The sequence below is a fragment of the Periplaneta americana genome, chromosome 2 (genome assembly GCF_040183065.1).
Source record: "Periplaneta americana isolate PAMFEO1 chromosome 2, P.americana_PAMFEO1_priV1, whole genome shotgun sequence".
NCBI lineage: Eukaryota > Metazoa > Arthropoda > Insecta > Blattodea > Blattidae > Periplaneta > Periplaneta americana.
The window spans coordinates 115,485,639-115,505,026 of record NC_091118.1 but is presented as its reverse complement, the minus strand read 5'-3'; the positions used below and the strand labels follow the sequence as shown (position 1 = coordinate 115,505,026).

Here is a 19,388-nt window from a genome sequence, read left to right as displayed (position 1 = left end):
ATAATCCGTGGCGCGACAGCCCATGATGGAAGAAGCCGATCCGCCGGATACTGGCTTCACGTCCACATGCCTCTGTAGAGGTAAACGAACATCCAAACAGAATGACGGTATTGTTGTAGTAGTAGTAGTAGTAGTAGTAGTAGTAGTAGTAGTAGTAGTAGTAGTAGTAGTAGTAGTAGTAGTAGTAGTAGTAGTAGATTTATTTCTACTGGCAGAGTTAAGGCCATAAAGCCATCACTTCCACTCAACCAGTATTAGAACAACAGCAATACAATAGCAGAAATACAGGAACAATATACAATTAATAATAATACTTACTTACTGCCGCCCTCACATAAGCCCGCCATTGATCCCTATCCTGAGCAAGATTAATCCAGTCTCTACCATCATATCCCACCTCCCTCAAATCCATTTTTATATTATCTTCCCATCTACGTCTCGGCCTCCCCAAAGGTCTTTTTCCCTCCGGCCTCCCTACTAGCATTCTATATGCATTTCTGATTTGCCCATACGTGCTACATGCTATGCCCATCTCAAACGTCTGGATTTAATGTTCCTAATTATGTCAGGTGAAGAATACAATGCGTGCAGTTCTGTGTTGTGTAACTTTCTCCATTCTCCTGTAACCTCATCCCTCTTAGCCCCAAATATTTTCCTAAGAACCTTATTCTCAAACACCCTTAATCTCTGTTCCTCTCTCAAAGTGAGAGTCCAATTTTCACTGCCATACAGAACAACCGGTAATATAACTGTTTTATAAATTCTAACTTTCAGATTTTTTGACAGCAGTCTAGATGACAAAAGCTTTTCAACCGAATAATAACTGGCATTTCCCATATTTATTCTGTGTTTAATTTCCTCCCGAGTGTCATTTATATTTGTTACTGTTGCTCCAAGATATTTGAATTTTTCCACCTCTTCAAAGGATAAATCTCCAATTAATTTATTTATAATTAATAATTTATAATAATAATAATAATAATAATAATAATAATAATAATAATAATAACAAAATGAAAACAAGTTTAGTTATATGTAATTCTGAAAATCAAACAAATTATAGTAATGCGAAATGTAAGGCCTAACGGCTTTAACTTCGCTAGAATAAATAAAGTTATTATTATTATTATTATTATTATTATTATTATTATTATTAAAATTGCCATTGCTTGTATCATTAACATTAGCATTGTTATTACTGAAATTCTTCATCAAGATAGGCCTGCGTGCCTGGGTTCGCATATACATCACGATCCACAGTTTGCGAACCACTGTTCTGATCTCCATGCTTCCGGGATTGGACATGCACAGTATCAATCTTGCGGTTGTATGCTGTCACTCATTGTTCCTAATGTGCTGTCGTGACCCGGGGGGTCCCTTGACCCCTGACCCCACGGTGAGGGCGGCCCAGTCAGTCACCCCGCGGGGGGCGTCACGTGGCGCACATCAGCCCCATGACGTATCCGTCAATGCGGGGAGACAGCTATTATGCACTGTAGAGCGCTAGGCTGCACTGTAAGGAAAACGAGTCGTATGACACGGTCAGAATTTGCATCTTGAACGTAACCAACCCTTCTGTCTGTTCTGTGAACCTCCCTTAATAATGCCTTTCGGAAAAATGAAAAGTTTGATGGTGGTTATCATACGTGAAAATCACCGTATTTATCCAATAACTTGTTTGTAAGGTTAACGAGTATAAAGTTGGGGATGTCTAGTAATGTAACGAATTCTCTGCAAAGTATATTATAGCGTTTCCTTATATTCTTATACCCGAAAGTCTACTACTGTCTATAAAGAATTGTAAGGCTTTTTTAAATTGGTTATTTAACGGAGCTGTATCAATTACTAGATTATTTATCTTCATGGAATTGGCGATAGCAAGGTAGTATTAGACGAGATGAGGCCGAGGATTCTCCATTCAATTACCAAGCATTTAACTTACATTGAGACAGGGAGATCAAAAACCCACTAACTCCAATTTTTTACAAAATTGACTTATGAGCTGGATGATGCTTCTTAGTTTGTCCTGTAAGCGTGGAAGGCAAGAATACACTAATTTCGACATTCATCTGCATTCTGGGGGCTGTTTTAGAACTCGTGGAAGTCAGAACTCCACTTACTCCATGGAATAAGAGAGTTTTTGCATTCCAAGCTTAATTTCCCGATAGATGGCAACACTATCGCTCAACCAGCTGAGTAAAGTGATATGGTATTCAGACTCTCACAAAAATCTATAAAATCCATGTAAGTAAGACTATGAAAAGCACAATATGGAGTCCATTTAAGTTCCAGAAACCCAATACGATGCATCATTCCCCAGTCAACTAAAGTACAATTCAGCATTGCCATTGAAAGAAGAAAGCAAAAGGACTTGCAAAATTTAATGGTTTATTTCCGAGGAAAGTAGGATGTATTATCAAACTCTGTTTATGGAAGTAATAATCTAGAAGCACAGGAAGAACATGAGAGTGAGAGGAAAAACAGAATCTGTAACATGACTCAGGATATGTTAACATTTTAATATCGTTTGTGGTTTTATTTGTGTATTTTGAAGTGCTTTATGGTAATTTGTGATCTTCTGTCTCATATAGGCTATTTGAAATTTAAAAAAATGTAGCAATGTTAATCTAAATAAACTTTCATTTTCTCCTATATTCTAATGTTTCATAAGGGAATTATGATATACTTATCTTTTTTCTTCATATGGCTCATATTTATTAACTTTTCTTAATTCATACACTGTGGAAGTCAGAAAACCCCTAACTCCAGCAGTGTTTATTTCGAATTGTAGCGTAATATAATGCAAAAATTTAGGTTTTGAAGTATTTAATTGATAAAGAATGTAATTTTACACAATATTAATAGGTAAATGCATAATATTTGAAGTTAGTAAGACAAATGATAAGTTTTCTCTCTCTCCTTTAAAATTTGATTTATTGGAATTAAGGAGTTTTTGATTTCTCTGTCTCAATGAGAGAAAACCTCGGAAAAATTCAACCAGATAGTCAACCATGCTGGAAACAAATTCACTTCTCTCTGCATGACTTGTTTGCAAGGTGACCAAGAGTTATACAAGTTCATATATGTTAAGCTCTACTCGTCTCTGCACGGCTTGTTTGCAGCATAACTAAATACTGAGACCAGTTCGTACACGTGAATTTCTATTCGTCTCTTCATGACTTGTTTGCATGGTAACTAGTGTTTTGATGTGTCCTTATATGTGAAAAAGTACATATCTTTTTGTTGATCCTTTTCTAAAGTAGACCTAACGAAGTTTTTACGTGACCTCACACTTGAAATTCTATAACCAATTAACGAGTAGGCCTACTAATGCTTCTCGTTTTACCAGGTGACTAAAAATTATGAAATACCTACTGTTTCTGGTATTCCAATTTTTAATTTTGTGAAGAGACTTTATTACAGGCCTATAAAAGCTACTTGGGGTAAAAAAAAAAGGAATATTTTTGTACATATTTTCGGACACTGTTTTTCAATTGTAAAGAAAGGATGTGGCAAAAAAAGTCTGTTTTTTTTAATGTCAGCATGTAGCCTATTTATTTTTCATGTCTCAAAACGTACAAAGACATATTTTTTTAACCATTATTTTATAAACTTCTATTTTATAAAAACTGCCTCAAATTTATGATGTCAATTTAATTGTACATAACAAAGAGAAATACTGTTGTTGAATGTTACAATTTATCACTACGGATAATAAGGAGCCATGAATTAAATAATTATAGACAAAAGCTTATTGTTAGATGGAAAGGAGGGGAAAATAGGGAAGAAAGAAATAAATGGTGTAAGGAAAAATGAAGAAAGATTAGAAGAAAAGAAAGATAATGGCAAAATAAACGAATAAATAAATAAGATAAGTATATCAATCCAATCAATCAATCGATCAATCCAATCAATCAATCGATCAATCCAATCAATTAGTGAAATATTGATATACTGGGTGTAACAGTGATATTGTAACATACTTTTAGGTGTGGTAGGGATGATCAATCTGAATAACTTTCATGTAGAAATCCATATCTGGAAACGTTGCATTTGATAGTTGCAAACTCTGAAATGCATAGTCGGTGCATTGTACTCAAGACCATATTTATGAAATTTGGTTCTAAACTCCCTGTTTTCTGCAATTGTTTGTGAAATCTTTTAAACATGGTAAGAACTAGTTGGCATCGTAAATTATATTTTGACTGATAAAATCTTGCAACGTTTCTTCCATTTCCATTATTATTTTGTTCTTCCATAAAACAAAATTATATGCTTATTAGTTATTAGCAAATTCTGTTATTATTAGTTATTAGCAAATTCTGTTATTATGAATCTTTACATGATAGGTAACAAGGAACAATAGAAATAAAAATTATTTTATATGCGTAATGTTTAATGTAAATGATCCTAACTTCCTACAGGAAGGACAGCTACATTTAAACTGAGATGAGGTTTCAATACATTGGACTTGAGTTCGATTCCATCTGGCTACCATAATTTATGTTGTAAACAAAATTCTTTTCAGTATTCGTGTACATTTTTGTAATGTTTACAGCCATTACACCCTACATTAAAGAAAAAAAGATTTACCGTGGGCCCCTAAATAACTTTAAAATGAATAGTTGTGGTTTACCAATATTTTACAGAAAGCAGTCTGACTATACATATCCAGGCATGTAACTACCAAATCGAACTTTTCAGACATGGATTCCTATACGATGTTTTTTTTTTGTCAACCTGCACCACCTCTCTAAAAGTCTGTGACAAAGTAAGCCATTTTAGGAAGGTATGACGGAAAGGTTCAATATTTTATTCGATAATTTTTTTCTAAATCTTTATAGTTAGTTAGAATTGACAAGATGCTGTAAGATAGTGGATTAATATGAGTAATACATAAAACGTATTGACAATTACAGAGGGAACAGAATTAGCATATAACGATAGAAACTATCTCATAGTTACTCTTTCCACCACAAACTGGGCAGTTCTTTTGCTCCCTTGCTTTCAACTTCACAATGAATGCAGCGTCTCATATCCTTCATTCTCATTTTTACTCATTTTAATTTGATTTAATGCAGTTACACAAATCACAAAAAATTGCACAATGAGCAGCCGATCAGGAACGGGGGGGGGGGGACGTTACAAAAAAAAATCTGTTACAATCATCTAAACAGTCCCATGTTTAATGCCTGCTAAGGCAGAAAAGATTTATCTCCTGTCTATGGAGATTAATGGCTTCTTTGTCTTCTTTTCCTAGCGTGCTTGAAAATGCTGACCACATGGTCAGGGAGTCTACGAATTATATTCAATTAATTAATATCTGAATGTGGCGAATACGATGAATGTTACATAAATCTCTAACTTCTCTGTAATAAGAATATTTCAGACAATACTCTTATTTAAGGGGAGAGGATGGCGAAATTTCTAATTTCTATGTTATTTGTTTAATACTGTCAATTTTTTTGGTATGTCACAATTAAGTAACTGAAACATTAAATCCACTGGCAAAATTGTTTTAAAATTAAAGAGGGAGCCAAAATTAACAAAAAAAAGTCGCATAGGTATTTATTAAAATTGATATAACTCAGTCACCTTTTCACTCACGAAAAACAATGTACAATTTGTTTAGATTAAATTTTTAATATTACACCTGGGTACAACAATACAAACTTATGAACATGATTAATTATATACTACTGGTTAACAGCTATTTTGCATCTGGTATGTGATACATCAATTCATATCAATTTTTGATTGGAGATTCCGAAACGACCTTCGGAATTGTTTCATTACAGAAGGGTTTTGAGATAATTTAGATTTTATATGGATTTTTTAAATATTTTTATGTTGTTTGTGTTGTATTTTTTCAGAGGTATTGTATAATAAATAAGGACTGTGATGATTAAACTCTTTATTTTGATGTAGTATACGGTGGAAGAAGATAGACTATATTTATTGGCTACAAATCAGGAAATTATTGAAAGATCCTACCTTTAATGTAAAGCTCACAAATCTTGAGTTAACCCCTTGGTCCTCTTTCAAAACTATTGTTAACGGATTTTTGGGTAACAGAAGAGACGATAAATCCATAGTGACTGCTCTGCTAGATAACTACAAGAACTCAAAATTCACATTTACACTCACATCTTGACTTTTTCCCAGAAAACTGAGGTGCTTGTATTGACGAACAGGGTAAACGTTTTCACCAGTACACCCTACCATGGAGAGTCGTTACCAAGGTTATTGGAACCGTTCAATGTGATAACTGTTGGTTTCTCTTTAGAGAGACGGGTGAGACACCGTACAAAAGGAAAGTAGGCTTATCGTCATTCTATTTTTCCGAAAGCAATTGGTTTTAAACTTTGTAATTAATATTTTGGAATATTGTCAATTATTTTAGTGATTTTGTTGGTTTATAGGAGTCTTTTATGTTAGTAAGAAAAATTTAGTGGATTCTGAGTGTTATGATATGTTTGTATTTAAAGTGAGCCATGTCTGCCAATATCGTATTATTGTATACCGGATACACGAAAAAGTTTCAATTTGTTGACTAGTATTATTTTATGGTCACTGATTTTAATATTGGAAATTATTTTCACATAAATAGGCTTACATGAAGCATTAAAATTCTAATCTAGACAAAAGTTGACTTATAGTGTGCTAAAGTCGTGTTAAAAATTTCATAATCTTACCTTCAGTTGTTCCTGGGTTATATCCATTTTTGTAAGCACCGTGTCAAAAAATAAAAAAAAACAACAGCGTGCCATTTAAAATCCCAGCGCGCAGGCCATTTAAAAATATGTATTTTTATATAAAAATTCAACTTCTTGCCAAATTTCACCTTCCTCTATCCTTAAGTATTTCAGGCGATTGTTGATATTTTATTTTTCAGAATTATTTTCAAGTTCTATTATGAGGATCTGAGTCATAGGCCTATGATCCTAAGCATGGGATTTGAAAATCCAAAACGTTTGTGAAATAAAATCTGAACACACTGTATAAAATCTCGAAATGTCCTCCGGAAAAAGTCAACGTATAATCCTGAAAATTTTCTCTGTAAGGTGTTACTCTACCGGAAGTTGGTTTGGCAACGTTAAACAGAGGCAAGACTTCCATGTGTTCTCTTTTACATGCGTCATGGCAACCAAACTTTGACTGTGCCGTATCGTTACTGACGTCATGGCAAGGCAACAATTGCTTCGTGTCACAGTACTGCCTTGTTGGCACATGATTTTGCGGGACGCCCTTGTTGCGGTGCCAGACTTGTCAGGACGCGCGGCTCACGCAGCTAATTACGCTTCGAGGCCGGTAGATGCAGAAGCCAATTAACGGAGCATTCGAAGACAAGAGATTATATTTTTTTTACACTCAATCCATTCCTTCTCTTTCTCTGTCTCTCTCTCTTTCTTTTCCCTATTTGAAGCGGAAAAGAAACGTAAAAAAGGAAAACTCGTTTTCGATTTGGTCTCTAATTAGCCTCGTTAGCTGGTCACCATAACCGGACCTTCCTCTGAGCTCGCCTCGCCGGAGACACGCGGCTCTCGTCTGCAGTGCAGTGAATTCGGCGGAGCCGTGAGGCTGGGATCGAACCAAGTCCAGATCAGGTGAGCGCGCGCCGCGCCGCGACGCCCGTCCAGTGCTACCTGTGGTTGCAGTTCCGTTCCCTCCTATCTCTCGTGCACCAGCATGTGTATGCTTCTCTATGGTAAAGCTTCCAGTCTCATCTACTTATATAGGGGAGCGAACTGGTGTGGTTGGGTTGCCATGGCAACGAATGTAGCTGATATGCAATAGTAGTGTCAACTGAAGTCTGTATGTTATCATGGTAATACGCGTATATGTTGTCATGGTAATGTACCGACTGAAATTTGTGTGTTACCATGTCAATGTGTCAACTGAAGTGTGTATAGGCCTACTTTACTAAGCTTTATTTTAGACTATAATGAAGCAAAACGAAGTGTTTTTTTTTACTGTGTCAACGTAAGGCGTTCGTACACAGTAGTCCTTACATTACAATGGTAATAGATCAACTGAAATTTGTATGTTACCACAGTAATATGTCAACTGAAGTCCGTGTGTTGTCATGGTAATGTGCCGACTGAAGTTTGTGCGTTACAATGGTAATGTATCAACAGAAGTGTATATGTACGTTACAAACTAATGAAACGAAGTAAAGTGATTTTTTTGCTCTGGTATCGGATGTAGTTCGAACAAAAAAGTTCTAACATTACGATGGCAGTGTGTTAGTCGAAGTTTGCATGTTACCATGGTAACGTGTCAACTAAAGTGTGTATGGGTTACAAATGATTTTTTTCAGACTATAATGAAACGAAGCGAAGTGTGTTTTGTTGTTGTGGCAACGGATTTCGTTCGTAAAGAAGTTCTTGTATTGTAATGGTAATATGTCAACTGAAGTTTGTTACCATGGTAATGTGTCAATGAAGTGTGTGTACGTTACTACGGTTAAATTTAGATTGTACAGAATAGTGAAACGAAGCGATCTGTTGGAGTTACCATGGCAACACGTGGACTGGGAGTCTACATTTGAAGTAAGTGGGGGAGGTGACTAGAAGTCTGTGCTGCTCGCGCCTCGTCGACGCCATTTTGGACTGTTCTCATCAACCAAACACATGTTTACAGCTCTTTGTTGCCATGGCAACGGGTGTCGCCTAACTTACTCAATGAAAAATATTTGCTTGATGCTGATTAATAATTTTCAAGATTTAAATCAAATCTTTACTTCCAAATTGTTTGATTAACGGTATTGAGTCATAAACTGTGTTAAATTATAAAGAGAACAATGGACAGAATGTTGTCTCAACAATCATTGTGGGTTTTGTCGCTGGTCGAACTATGATAATGCCTTTTTATTCTACTATCTTCGAAAATAATAGACTATTAATGAACTATCGAAGTAGACGACAAAAACTATAAGTTATGGAATATTCTGGAAATTATTGTATTTTACACAAGGAGGCTACCGGAAATATCAGGACTGATATTAGCATACTTAAAAAGTAAGGATAGGGGCTAGTTATGAGTGAATTTTTCAACTTCTATAGTTTTAAAGTTATCATTATGAAATGTTCAACGTTTTTTAATGAACTTATCAGTAAATTATGTACCAAATTTGGATTATGTAATTTTATTGGTTCTCGAGTTACTAGAATTTATTATACTACCTTGCAATTGTTAGTCTATATAAAAAGTCCCTTGCGTAATAGTTTTAATGTAATTCCGCTGAAATTTTGCACAGATAGCCTACATGTTACATTTTTATATAAAAAAATTGAATTCGGCTTTAATATTGTATGTTTAGTGTACTCTTCAGGAATTTTTCAATTTTATTTTTTATTAAATAATTGTATTATTATTGCAACTTAATCTATCAAAATTTTTACAAAAAACTCAATGAATATTAAAAACTCAGAGAAAATTTTAATCTTTATACTTATTACAGCATTCTCAAAAATTGTCAACTCATTCAGTTGAGTACTATGTGGTAAGGAGCATTTTATACAAATCAATATGCTAACTGATAAAATAGCGATTGAGATGTGTACCAGATCTTTAAATGCAATGCATATGACTTTTGAAAATGTTCGATGAGGACTTAATAAAGAGACGGGTCAGGTAAATTGATACCATTTCCTTTTATAAGAAGAATTATTGAACTTTGAATTAATGGAAAAATCTAAAGATCAATTTTTAGGCCTATATCCAATTTCTGAAATTTCAATCATTATTGACTGGATGACTGGCCAACTACTGGCTAAATTTTGAAAGTCTCGTAGTCGATGATGCAAGCATTAGCATTAATAGGGATTCATCACTGTTAGCTGTCTTTCAGAATGTTTTACCATATAAATCTCTTACGTGGATATCTATGAATGCGAAATGATTTAGTAATTTCCTGCTAAATTTTTCACTTTTGATGTAACTTAGATAAAGCAAGTAAAGTAAATCCATGGCGCTACAGCCCTGAAGGTGCAAGACCGACCAGCCGGCTGCTGGCCTCACGTCCACATGCCGAAGCAGAGGTGGATGATCATCCAAACAGTATGGAGGTATCGTGTGGTTAGCACGACAATCCCCCCCCCCAGCCGTTAAAGCTTGTTTACGAAACCGGATTTTCGCTACCTATCGTAGCTCCCCAAGTGCATCACGATGCTGCGTGAGCACCAGTCCCATACACTGGCCGAAATTTCATGAGAAGATTTCTTCCCCCATGAGGACTCGAACCAGCGCGCATTCCGTAACGCGAGTCCTAGGCAGAGTGCCTTAGACCGCGACGCCACGGTGCAGGACTTTGATGTAGATAGATGTGAATTGTGGAGGAACTAGGCCTATAGAATTTTAATTTAATGACAAGAGTGCCCCGAGGAATTCTAACCCTATCTTGACACCACTTGCTACTCCACCAAGAGTTCCACTTGGTCTCGCAGTGATTCGAACATTCATCCCCAGCGTAGAGATTCAATATGTTAGCTACTCTTCCTGCAGCTCGTCATTTAGTTCAGTTTAGATCAACGGTTAAGTGAAGGGAATGTGCAAGGTTTGAACCTCTGTTGAGACAAAGTTGTTGGGAATTTGCTGGATAAAGTTGACTCCGACTTTTTAATTAATATTTCTAAATTTTCTCATTTCGTAAGCACAGTTTCTGTTCCTCCGTTCTGGGGTACGTAATAGAATTTATGGTTGCACGTTAAGTATACCGGGTTCGATTCAGACAAGAAAGTGGAACATAGGTTTATTAGGCCAATGTGTTGTATCAAGCAGCGGTCTTGTGCTGTCTACATGGCAATAACTTCACGTTATTAGCGTATGCTTGAAGTTGGATCACATTAATCGAAGAGTAAATAATGACATAGAAATCCCAAGCTTTGAAAGTAAATAATATACAAAAATAAGCCCGAGTTTTGCACAATAAAACAGAGGAGGACACGTAGCATTACTCATTTCTACAGTGAACCAATGCGCAAATCATTAAAACAGGCGTTACTGAAAGAAAGAGTGTGTGAATCATTATTATGTTTAATATTTACGACTAGTGTTGCCAGGTCTTGCGAGTTTGTGCATTCTTGGCTGCTTTTCAGTTTTCGGAAGTAGCCAATGAAAATGATTTGGAGACTGGCGCTAGTCAGAAAGTAAGTTTGCGATTATATGGTTATTTTTTTAAAAAAAGTTACACATCTAATATTTTTAATCTTTCGTCTTGGCTGCGAACACGGGTGTAAGATGTAACCGAAGAAAATCCTTTAGTATAACGGCGTGTATATTTAAAAGTTTTGAAACCCATTTTTTTTTAAATAAAAAAAGGTCATTCTAATTTTTGCAGCACACAAGTGTCGAAGCTGCGAATGTGTATGATGATGTATAACTGTTGATTAATGAGCTAACTAGGATGGTTTTTAAACCATTTTTGTACAGAATGCTTTGTCAGAAATTTTTTATAAATAAGATCATTCTAATTGAGTGGTTCAGAGCCATAGTGGGCCAAGCGCCATTTACTAAAAACGGAGAAAAAAAAAGAGTTAAAATTAAGTGATTACCATAATTTAACGAAACATATAGCAAGTAAGATAAAGTATGCACATTAAAACTAAATGATGTTAATCTTCATTAAACTACGGTATTCAGTTAACTTTAATCCTTGCTTTCTCCGTTTTTATTAGATGGCGCTTGGCCCGCTATGGTTCTGAACCCTTCAATTTTTCAGCACACAAATGTCGGAACTGGAAATGCCTATGATGATGTATAACTATTGATTATGCTTCTAACTAGGACGCTCTTTAAACCATTTTTGTATAGAATACTTTACCAGAAATAATTGATTCTATTGACAAAGATCTGCCATTCCTAGATAATAAATATGTTGACTTAGGTTCAGAATGTTATCGAGTATCAGCAAAAATTAGACTCCAGCATAGTAAGCTGCTTCAATTGCAAAGCAGAATGAAGCAATACATTACTGTGTTAATTAGCCAAATCGAAGAAAGTTTGCCTACAAACTTATGCCATTTTGAAAGAAACTCCAGTACTTCAGTCCTAAACTGTGTCTGTCTCAAACTTGAAAAGCAAATTCTACAGATTTTCCATTTATAGACATTTGTGTAACTAATGATTTGGTTATCAATGAGAATCGAAACAATTCTGTTCTTAATGTTAACTGAGCTGAATTTTATGGTCGTAACGCTCTGAGAGATTCGCACAAATTCCGGCCAGTAGTTTTAGGCTAAATCAGGAAAATGCTGCAGGCTTTTAATTTTCAGAGAATTGCCTGCATTTGTACAATTGCTGTTGACACAGTCTACTTCTAGTGCTGTAGTAGATAATGTCTTCAGCATAATAATAATAATAATTTATTGCCAGAACAAAGATACATATGGATTTATTTTTATATAAGAACTCTCTAGCACCCCCAGAAAGAGTAAGTTACATACTTACTCGTCCTCAGGGGGCATTCCACATTAGTTAATGTTAAGACATTTTATTGAATAAGAGAGTAAAATGTAAGAAAAGAAAAAAAGAAGAAGAAAAACACATATCACAATAATTGAACTTTAAATATTCTCTGTTAACAGCAATTTTTAATAGATTTTTGAAATAAGGAGCATTAGCAAATTGTATGTTTGGGATTTTATCTATTATCACGTTATAAAGCCTTGGACCGAAGTTGCTACTGTGATTATATGCTACAGTTGTAGTACATTTAGGAACTGTCCAGCATATGTTGTCTGATCTTTTGGTATTATATTTGTGTGAATATAAATAAAATATGTTTCGGTTTTTATGTACTAAATTCAGTAATACATTGTCATAAATTTAATGGAAGTAAGTACTTTAAATTCTAAATACAGCAGCTCTGAAGGATAATCAAGAGCTTTATTAAGATATAGGCCTATTTTTATTATTCTTTTGTGTAGCAGAGTTATTGTCATGAGGGAGGTACTATAAGCACTACACCATCCTATAATGCGGTATTGTAATATAGTTTGTTACTAATGCAAGGTAACTCAGTTGTGAAGTATGGGCAGTCAAGTAATTTCGTAGGATGACAAAATAGTGAATAATTTTTCTTAATATATTACACAGAAAAAGAAAACATGTTTACCCCAACGTAAATGTTGGTCGATTATTATTCCCAGATATTTAACTTAAGGAGATTCATTTAGAATAGGACAGTTACAACTATTAGAAGGACAATTGGATGTATGAATTTTTAAACACGAGACCGAATCAGGAGATTTCATACCAACAGATGTTAACAAAAATAGTACAATAATAGGTATGTTGGAATCAAACCAATTTTTAATCAATGTGATGCCATTATTTGCATTAAAGTAGGTATCATCTCAAGTTTTACCTGCAGAAATAACAACTGTGACATCCGCATACGAATATATCTCAGCATTGAATGAATGGAACAAAAGCAAAACTCAGAAATAGAATGAAAACAGGAATGCTTAGTGCCTTGTTGTGATTTAAGGTACATCTCCACTCTCTAAATAAGTATTGTAATAACTTTGAGTCTACTAAAGAACTGTTTCAAAAATTCAATTAAATTTATTCAACAGCTACCACTAGCTATATTGAGGAAAATGAAAATGATGATACAGTAATTGATGTTGCAAGTAGATCTAATTATAATGATATCACCTGTATAATTTCAGAGAATGATTCCCAGTACATTTCATTGCATTGTAATAGTGTTTTATGTGATACTTAGACCCTAAAGAGAAATATGTTTAATATTAATATAATAATGCACAATGTTATTAATTCAAATGAATATAGAAGTATTAAACTTTTAATGTATATTAATTCAATAAGTAGCCCACCTTTTAGTTTTAGATCCCTTTTTATTTGCATTTACGATATAACGATATTTTGGCTATGTTTTGGTTCCGCAATTGGCTATAGTGGAATGGAAAATGCTGGCAACCCTGTTCCCGAACTTACACTCATGAGACAGTGACAGGATGTAACTATTGAAAGTAAGGAAAGGATCATTTAGTCAATTTTCCTCGTGTACTGCAATGAAACGAAGATTGAAACTCCAAAATAATCGATTATTTAACGACGCTGTATCAACTACGAGGTTTTGTAGTGTCAATTGAATTGGTGATAGCGAGATCGTACTTGGCGAAATCAGTGCTAGAACTCGCCATGGAATTACTTCACATTCTATTACAGTTGGGAAAAACCTAAAAAAAAAAATAAATAAATAAAATAAAAGTGACAGGGGATTTATCGAATCTCTATAATTGTGTGAAATTTTTATGCTGTTCGTGATTATTATTGCGAGCATTTGGGACTGTAAGGGTATTTTGGATATGAAATAGAAGTTTGATATTTCTTTCAATTCCTGTCTTTTTAGGCTTACTACCCTCATATAAATTTAATAAGGCAGAGCCTTCTCTTATACTTCATAATCGACTTCTCATTCCATGAGGCCTAGAATCGAGATAACAATGAATTTGATAGTCGAAACGATTCACACATCGATATCACGCCAATGAGTTGTTTGAAATTGTAATGAATAATAGTTACAGAGAATTGCATTAATTTGGAAATTAATACCGTTGTTAAGTACTTTAGAATTATTAAACTATTAGCTATTTCTGTATTTATACTCAGTGCTGAAGTTTGAAAAATATTTTACGTGGAACTGTGCAATTATTACAAACCCCCACCACCACTAGTACTACAGACGTGGACAAATTATTAACAAAATTGACGATTTTTATGATATTTTGTTTACAAAATTTGGCTTTTCAATTTAGACTACAGTTGACAATTTTGGATATTTCCATCATTACAGTAGAGACAAATATGCAAAAATGTCAACTGTAGTTTAAATTAAGTAGTCAAGTTTTGTAAAAATATATAATAAAAATCTTCAATTTTGCTAATAATTTGTAAATTAGCAAAAATGTCAACTGCATTGAAGAGTCAAATTTTGTAAAAATATAAAACAAAAATCTTCAGGTTTGCTAATAATTTGGAAATATCCAAAATGTCAGCTGTAGTCCAAATTGAAGAATCGAATTTTGTAAAAATATACAATAAAAATCTTCAGTTTTGCTAATAATTTGTAAATATGCAAAAACATCAAATGTAGTCCAAATTGAGGAGTTAAATTTTGAAAAATATGCAACACTAATCTTCAATTTTGCTAATAATTTGGAAATACACAAAAATGTCAACTGTAGTCTAAATTGAAGAATCATATTTTGTAAAAATATATAATAAAAATGTTCAATTTTGCTAATAATTTGTCCACGTCTGTATTAAGATCACAAAGCTGCAGGTTGCTTGATTCTAGTGTTTATTACAACTATATCAAGGTCTGAAAAGAAGTAATGCGTCTGAGATAAATGTTTTCATGGTAATTGAAAAGAGAAAGAAATTTTGGATACTACTACCATATTTCGATACGGTTTCTTCGGCCTGTTTTTGGGAGATATAGGCCTAACCCTAATGACAAAAAAATCCTGCCAATAAGCCCGAACATAATAACAATAATTTGAATCAACTGTCCGAATACAGGCATCACTGAGCTGTACTGCCTGATATTCTTAAAACAATCAACTTATAACATCCACGCTTGATTACAGGACCACCAAGCCGTAGTTCTTACACCATTGTAAGGCAAGGTCTTAACTTTAAGAGCTGTACAATCTTTCACATAGGAGTATAAGACGCACCTGTTTCATGCTAAAACGGGAAGCGATTTCTTATGGAAATTCTCCAAGGCACGTAAAATATCACAGGACACTACGCTGCATTCTGCATTATCTGCAATACGTGCTTTCTCTCGGAATTTACTTACAAGTTCATGGAGCATTGAAAGAACGTTAACACGAGGGAATATTTCCTGATATGATCTTGTACATACATCAGGGATGTCAAAGCGCCTGTATTAAGTGCTCATACTACAAGCAATACAAATCCGACAAGGTTCACATTTTCGTATTCATAAACCAGTGTTAGCGATAGGATATGATTTGAATTCTGTACTAGTAACCAGTGGATAGCCGGGGCTAGCTTGGTACGCTCGTAGCGCGTACTGCGAAATGTCTATGAATACCACCCTCGAGGGTTAGGTACAACTTACAGCAGTAAAATTTTGGAAATATTAGACATTTTTTTTCTCCATTATTGTATCTTGTACAGTAATGAAAATTGGTATGTTTAAAACACTGTCCTTCTGCTATATGAAAAAAATATTTTTATGATTTAAAAAAAATTATTCATATATTTTTTTTTCAAAATTCAGTTCACTGTGCAGTAATGAAGCATTTCCTACATAACTAAAAAACTATGCAACATTCTGTGATGAAATTTTTTGTGTGTATTTATACGTGTCATATCTACAATATAATGTAAGATCACTCCTGTACCTTTGGTAGATTGTCTGATAAAAAATAAATTCATTTAAAAATGGTCAAATATCAGTACTCTTATAACACAAAATAAAAAAAATATATTATTTATTAAGGAATGTAGTTGAAACAGTATGATATTGTAAAAATGAGTTTCAGCAATAAAATAAAAGAGAGAGAGAACATGGAAAATTTAACAAGTTTAAGAGTTATGAGGGAAATGCTTCATCACTGAGCAGTGAACTGCCACCAATTTTAATTTTGAAAAAAAAAATTAAATCGTAAAAATATTTTTATAGCAGAAGGATAGTCTTTTACACATACCAATTTTCATTATTGTACAAGGTACAAAAATGGTGGAAAAAAAACGTTGAATATTTCCAAAAATTTTACTGCTGTAAGCTGTACCTAACCTCTTAAGGAAATGTTGTGCGGGTTCTTGAGAGCACGCAGTGCAGGCGATTTGACATCCCTGTTGTACAAAAACATTCGCTGTGCAAGACTATAGGTACCGGTATAGCTCAGGCGGTAGCGCGTTTGCCTGCTCATCTGGAGTTACGAATCTTCAGTCTCATCTTGCCAAATTCCATCTCATTATCACCAATTCCATCAACGCTAAATAAAGTAGTAATTGATACAGCGTCGTTAAACAACCAAGTAAAGATATACTATATATTTGTGGCATTTTAAGGTAAAAGTTTAACCACTATCACACGAAGGAATTTATTCACAAAGTCATGGAACATCCAAAGTGCGTTTACACCAGGGTATCTTTCTTAATAAGAGTAGCTATAGTCTTCGAACTTCATTGTTCGAATTTCTGAACACATAACTAGTCATTGCATATAAATTTGCTGTTCAATACTATATCTATGTGCTATTTCAAAGTAAAAGTCTAACCACGATCACACGAGAGTACAACTACAGTAATATCATCTTGAAAGCCGTGATATTCACAAAGACGTGTGAGTGTGATTTGCGCTATGCAGTTGGTTGTTGACAGCCATGTTGCCGCATTCCTACCTGGAGATATGTCACTCACCTTGTATTTTAAGATTATATGTAAGACAAATCTAAGAAAATTATGAATTTAGATATGCAAAGTATGTAAATTACGTCTAAATATCTTTGTAAATTTGAAACAAAGGGACTTAAAATATTCATAATCGAGATAATGAAATACATATTGATTTGTTCCTTGTCAGCATTTGGGATATTTTATACTATCAAGTTCTTTTATCTTTCATCTAATGATGTTAATTTTTGATTTTGAGACTTTCACACTGTACCATTTTACTCTAATGGCCTTATTTATCAGGTTCAAAATTTCGAATCAAAATCTGTAACAACTCATGAGAAAAATGTACCAAAGGTGTGGAAACTGGGTCTTCAAAAAACAATTCGTTTTATGATTTACGCAAGCGTTCAATATAAAATTAAGAAGGATCTTTAAAGTAGTGGAATATAGTGGAATATATATATGAATATACAGGATGGTTCAAGACTAATGTCCCGCGCTTTAGGAATCACTTCTACAGCTCATTTTGAGCATGAACTGACATATGAACACGGGTCCGATTACCAACCGTTGAAAAGTTACAGCTGATTGAATCCTACGAAAGTAGCAGTGGTTTTGAGCAGAACTAAGGATTAGTCACTTAAAATACACAGAAATATTAATTAAAATACTGTACTAGTCGTAAAATAAACATTCATAAGTTTGGAAGCAGATTTTAAAATATCCCTCCTTCCACTTCATTGCACTTGGACGCAAGGATGTGAATGACGAGCGCGTAGCATTCCTCGGGATTGCCGTCCCTGATAAGCGCTAATAACCAGACTTACTTCCCCTTCTCCTCCGCACTTCACGTCACAGCGCAACCCTCTGTTTAGTTTACATTCCAATGTTTCTATTATGATGCAACCCCAAAGCCTGATTCATAGTATCACGTTTGGATTTTTATGAATAACTTTCAAACTAATGATAATCGAACCAATGTTCACATGACACTTTCTGCTTAAAATGACCTACAGAACTGATTCCTATAGTGCGGGACATAAGTCACGAATCACTCTGTGTACGAGGTGAGACAGGCGGAAAGATACGTGGTTTTAGGGGTGATGATATTGGTGATTTGAACAACAAAGTTTATATGAACATACTGTATGTCCTGTTCTTAACAGTTTCGAAGAAAACTAATGGAAACAATGAGAAACGGGAAAAGTGCAGGTGATAGTAAATTAAAACATGTTACATTATGTTCTGTTTAATTGTGTACTTTTCTTTACAGAACATGTTAAAAAAATCCACCGTCAACTTCAATGCACTTTGCAGCTCTTGTAGACAGCTGCTGTGTTGCTGATCTGAGTTGATTCGGACATTCCTTACTTGAGCACAAGCATGTAAAATGCGAACGAGAAGTTCCTCCCTTGTTTCCACTTTGCGCTTGTAGACACACAGTAATCCAATGGAGTAAGGTCGGGTGACCTCGGTGGCCAAGAAATGACTCCACCGTGTCCGATCCAACGTCCAGGATACGTTTCATTGATCCTACTACACCCTAATGTCGTTTTTGTTGCATCCGCATGTGAGTGCTGATGAAGGACATGAGACTGATGCCCATGATTTTCAAACGGCTGTATGTCAGATGCTGTTAAGAATAGGGCATATGTTCATATAAACGTTTTTGTTCAAAATCACCAATATTATCACCCCTCACATCATGTACCTTTCCTCCTGACTCTCTCTGTATATGTATTGTATATCGGTTGAAAATGAGATGCTTAATACAAAGGCATAGAAATAATATATTTTTTAATGATTTTTAAGTCGTTGGTCTTTTTAAAGAGAGATAGCACAAGATAAGGACACAAAACTGTCCTTGTGGCAAGGAGATAGATTTAAACGTTCTTGCTGGGAACTGAATTTAGAGCCCGCAAAATTTGTATCTAGAAACGTTATTACTTTCCTTCTTAAGCCAAATAAATAAAGGTGAG

At 34.5% G+C, this 19,388-nt stretch overlaps 1 protein-coding gene across 6 annotated transcripts in view; it reads left to right on the top strand.

Moving 5' to 3' along the window:
• The window catches only part of LOC138694527 (uncharacterized), a 431,371-nt gene that overhangs the window by 33,919 nt on the left and 378,064 nt on the right, over nt 1-19,388 (top strand). For 2 of the 6 annotated variants that reach the window (XR_011330964.1, XM_069818339.1), the window contains exon 1: nt 7,514-7,708. The exons of 2 other annotated variants lie outside the window; for them this stretch is intronic. Coding sequence is in view for 1 of the 4 variants with exons in the window: in XM_069818339.1 (XP_069674440.1) it covers nt 7,706-7,708 (3 nt within the window). In the remaining 3 variants the exon portion in view is untranslated. Of the gene's footprint in view, nt 1-7,500; nt 7,709-19,388 lie in introns of those variants that run through there. 2 more of the 6 variants (XR_011330963.1, XR_011330965.1) reach the window with 2 other exon arrangements.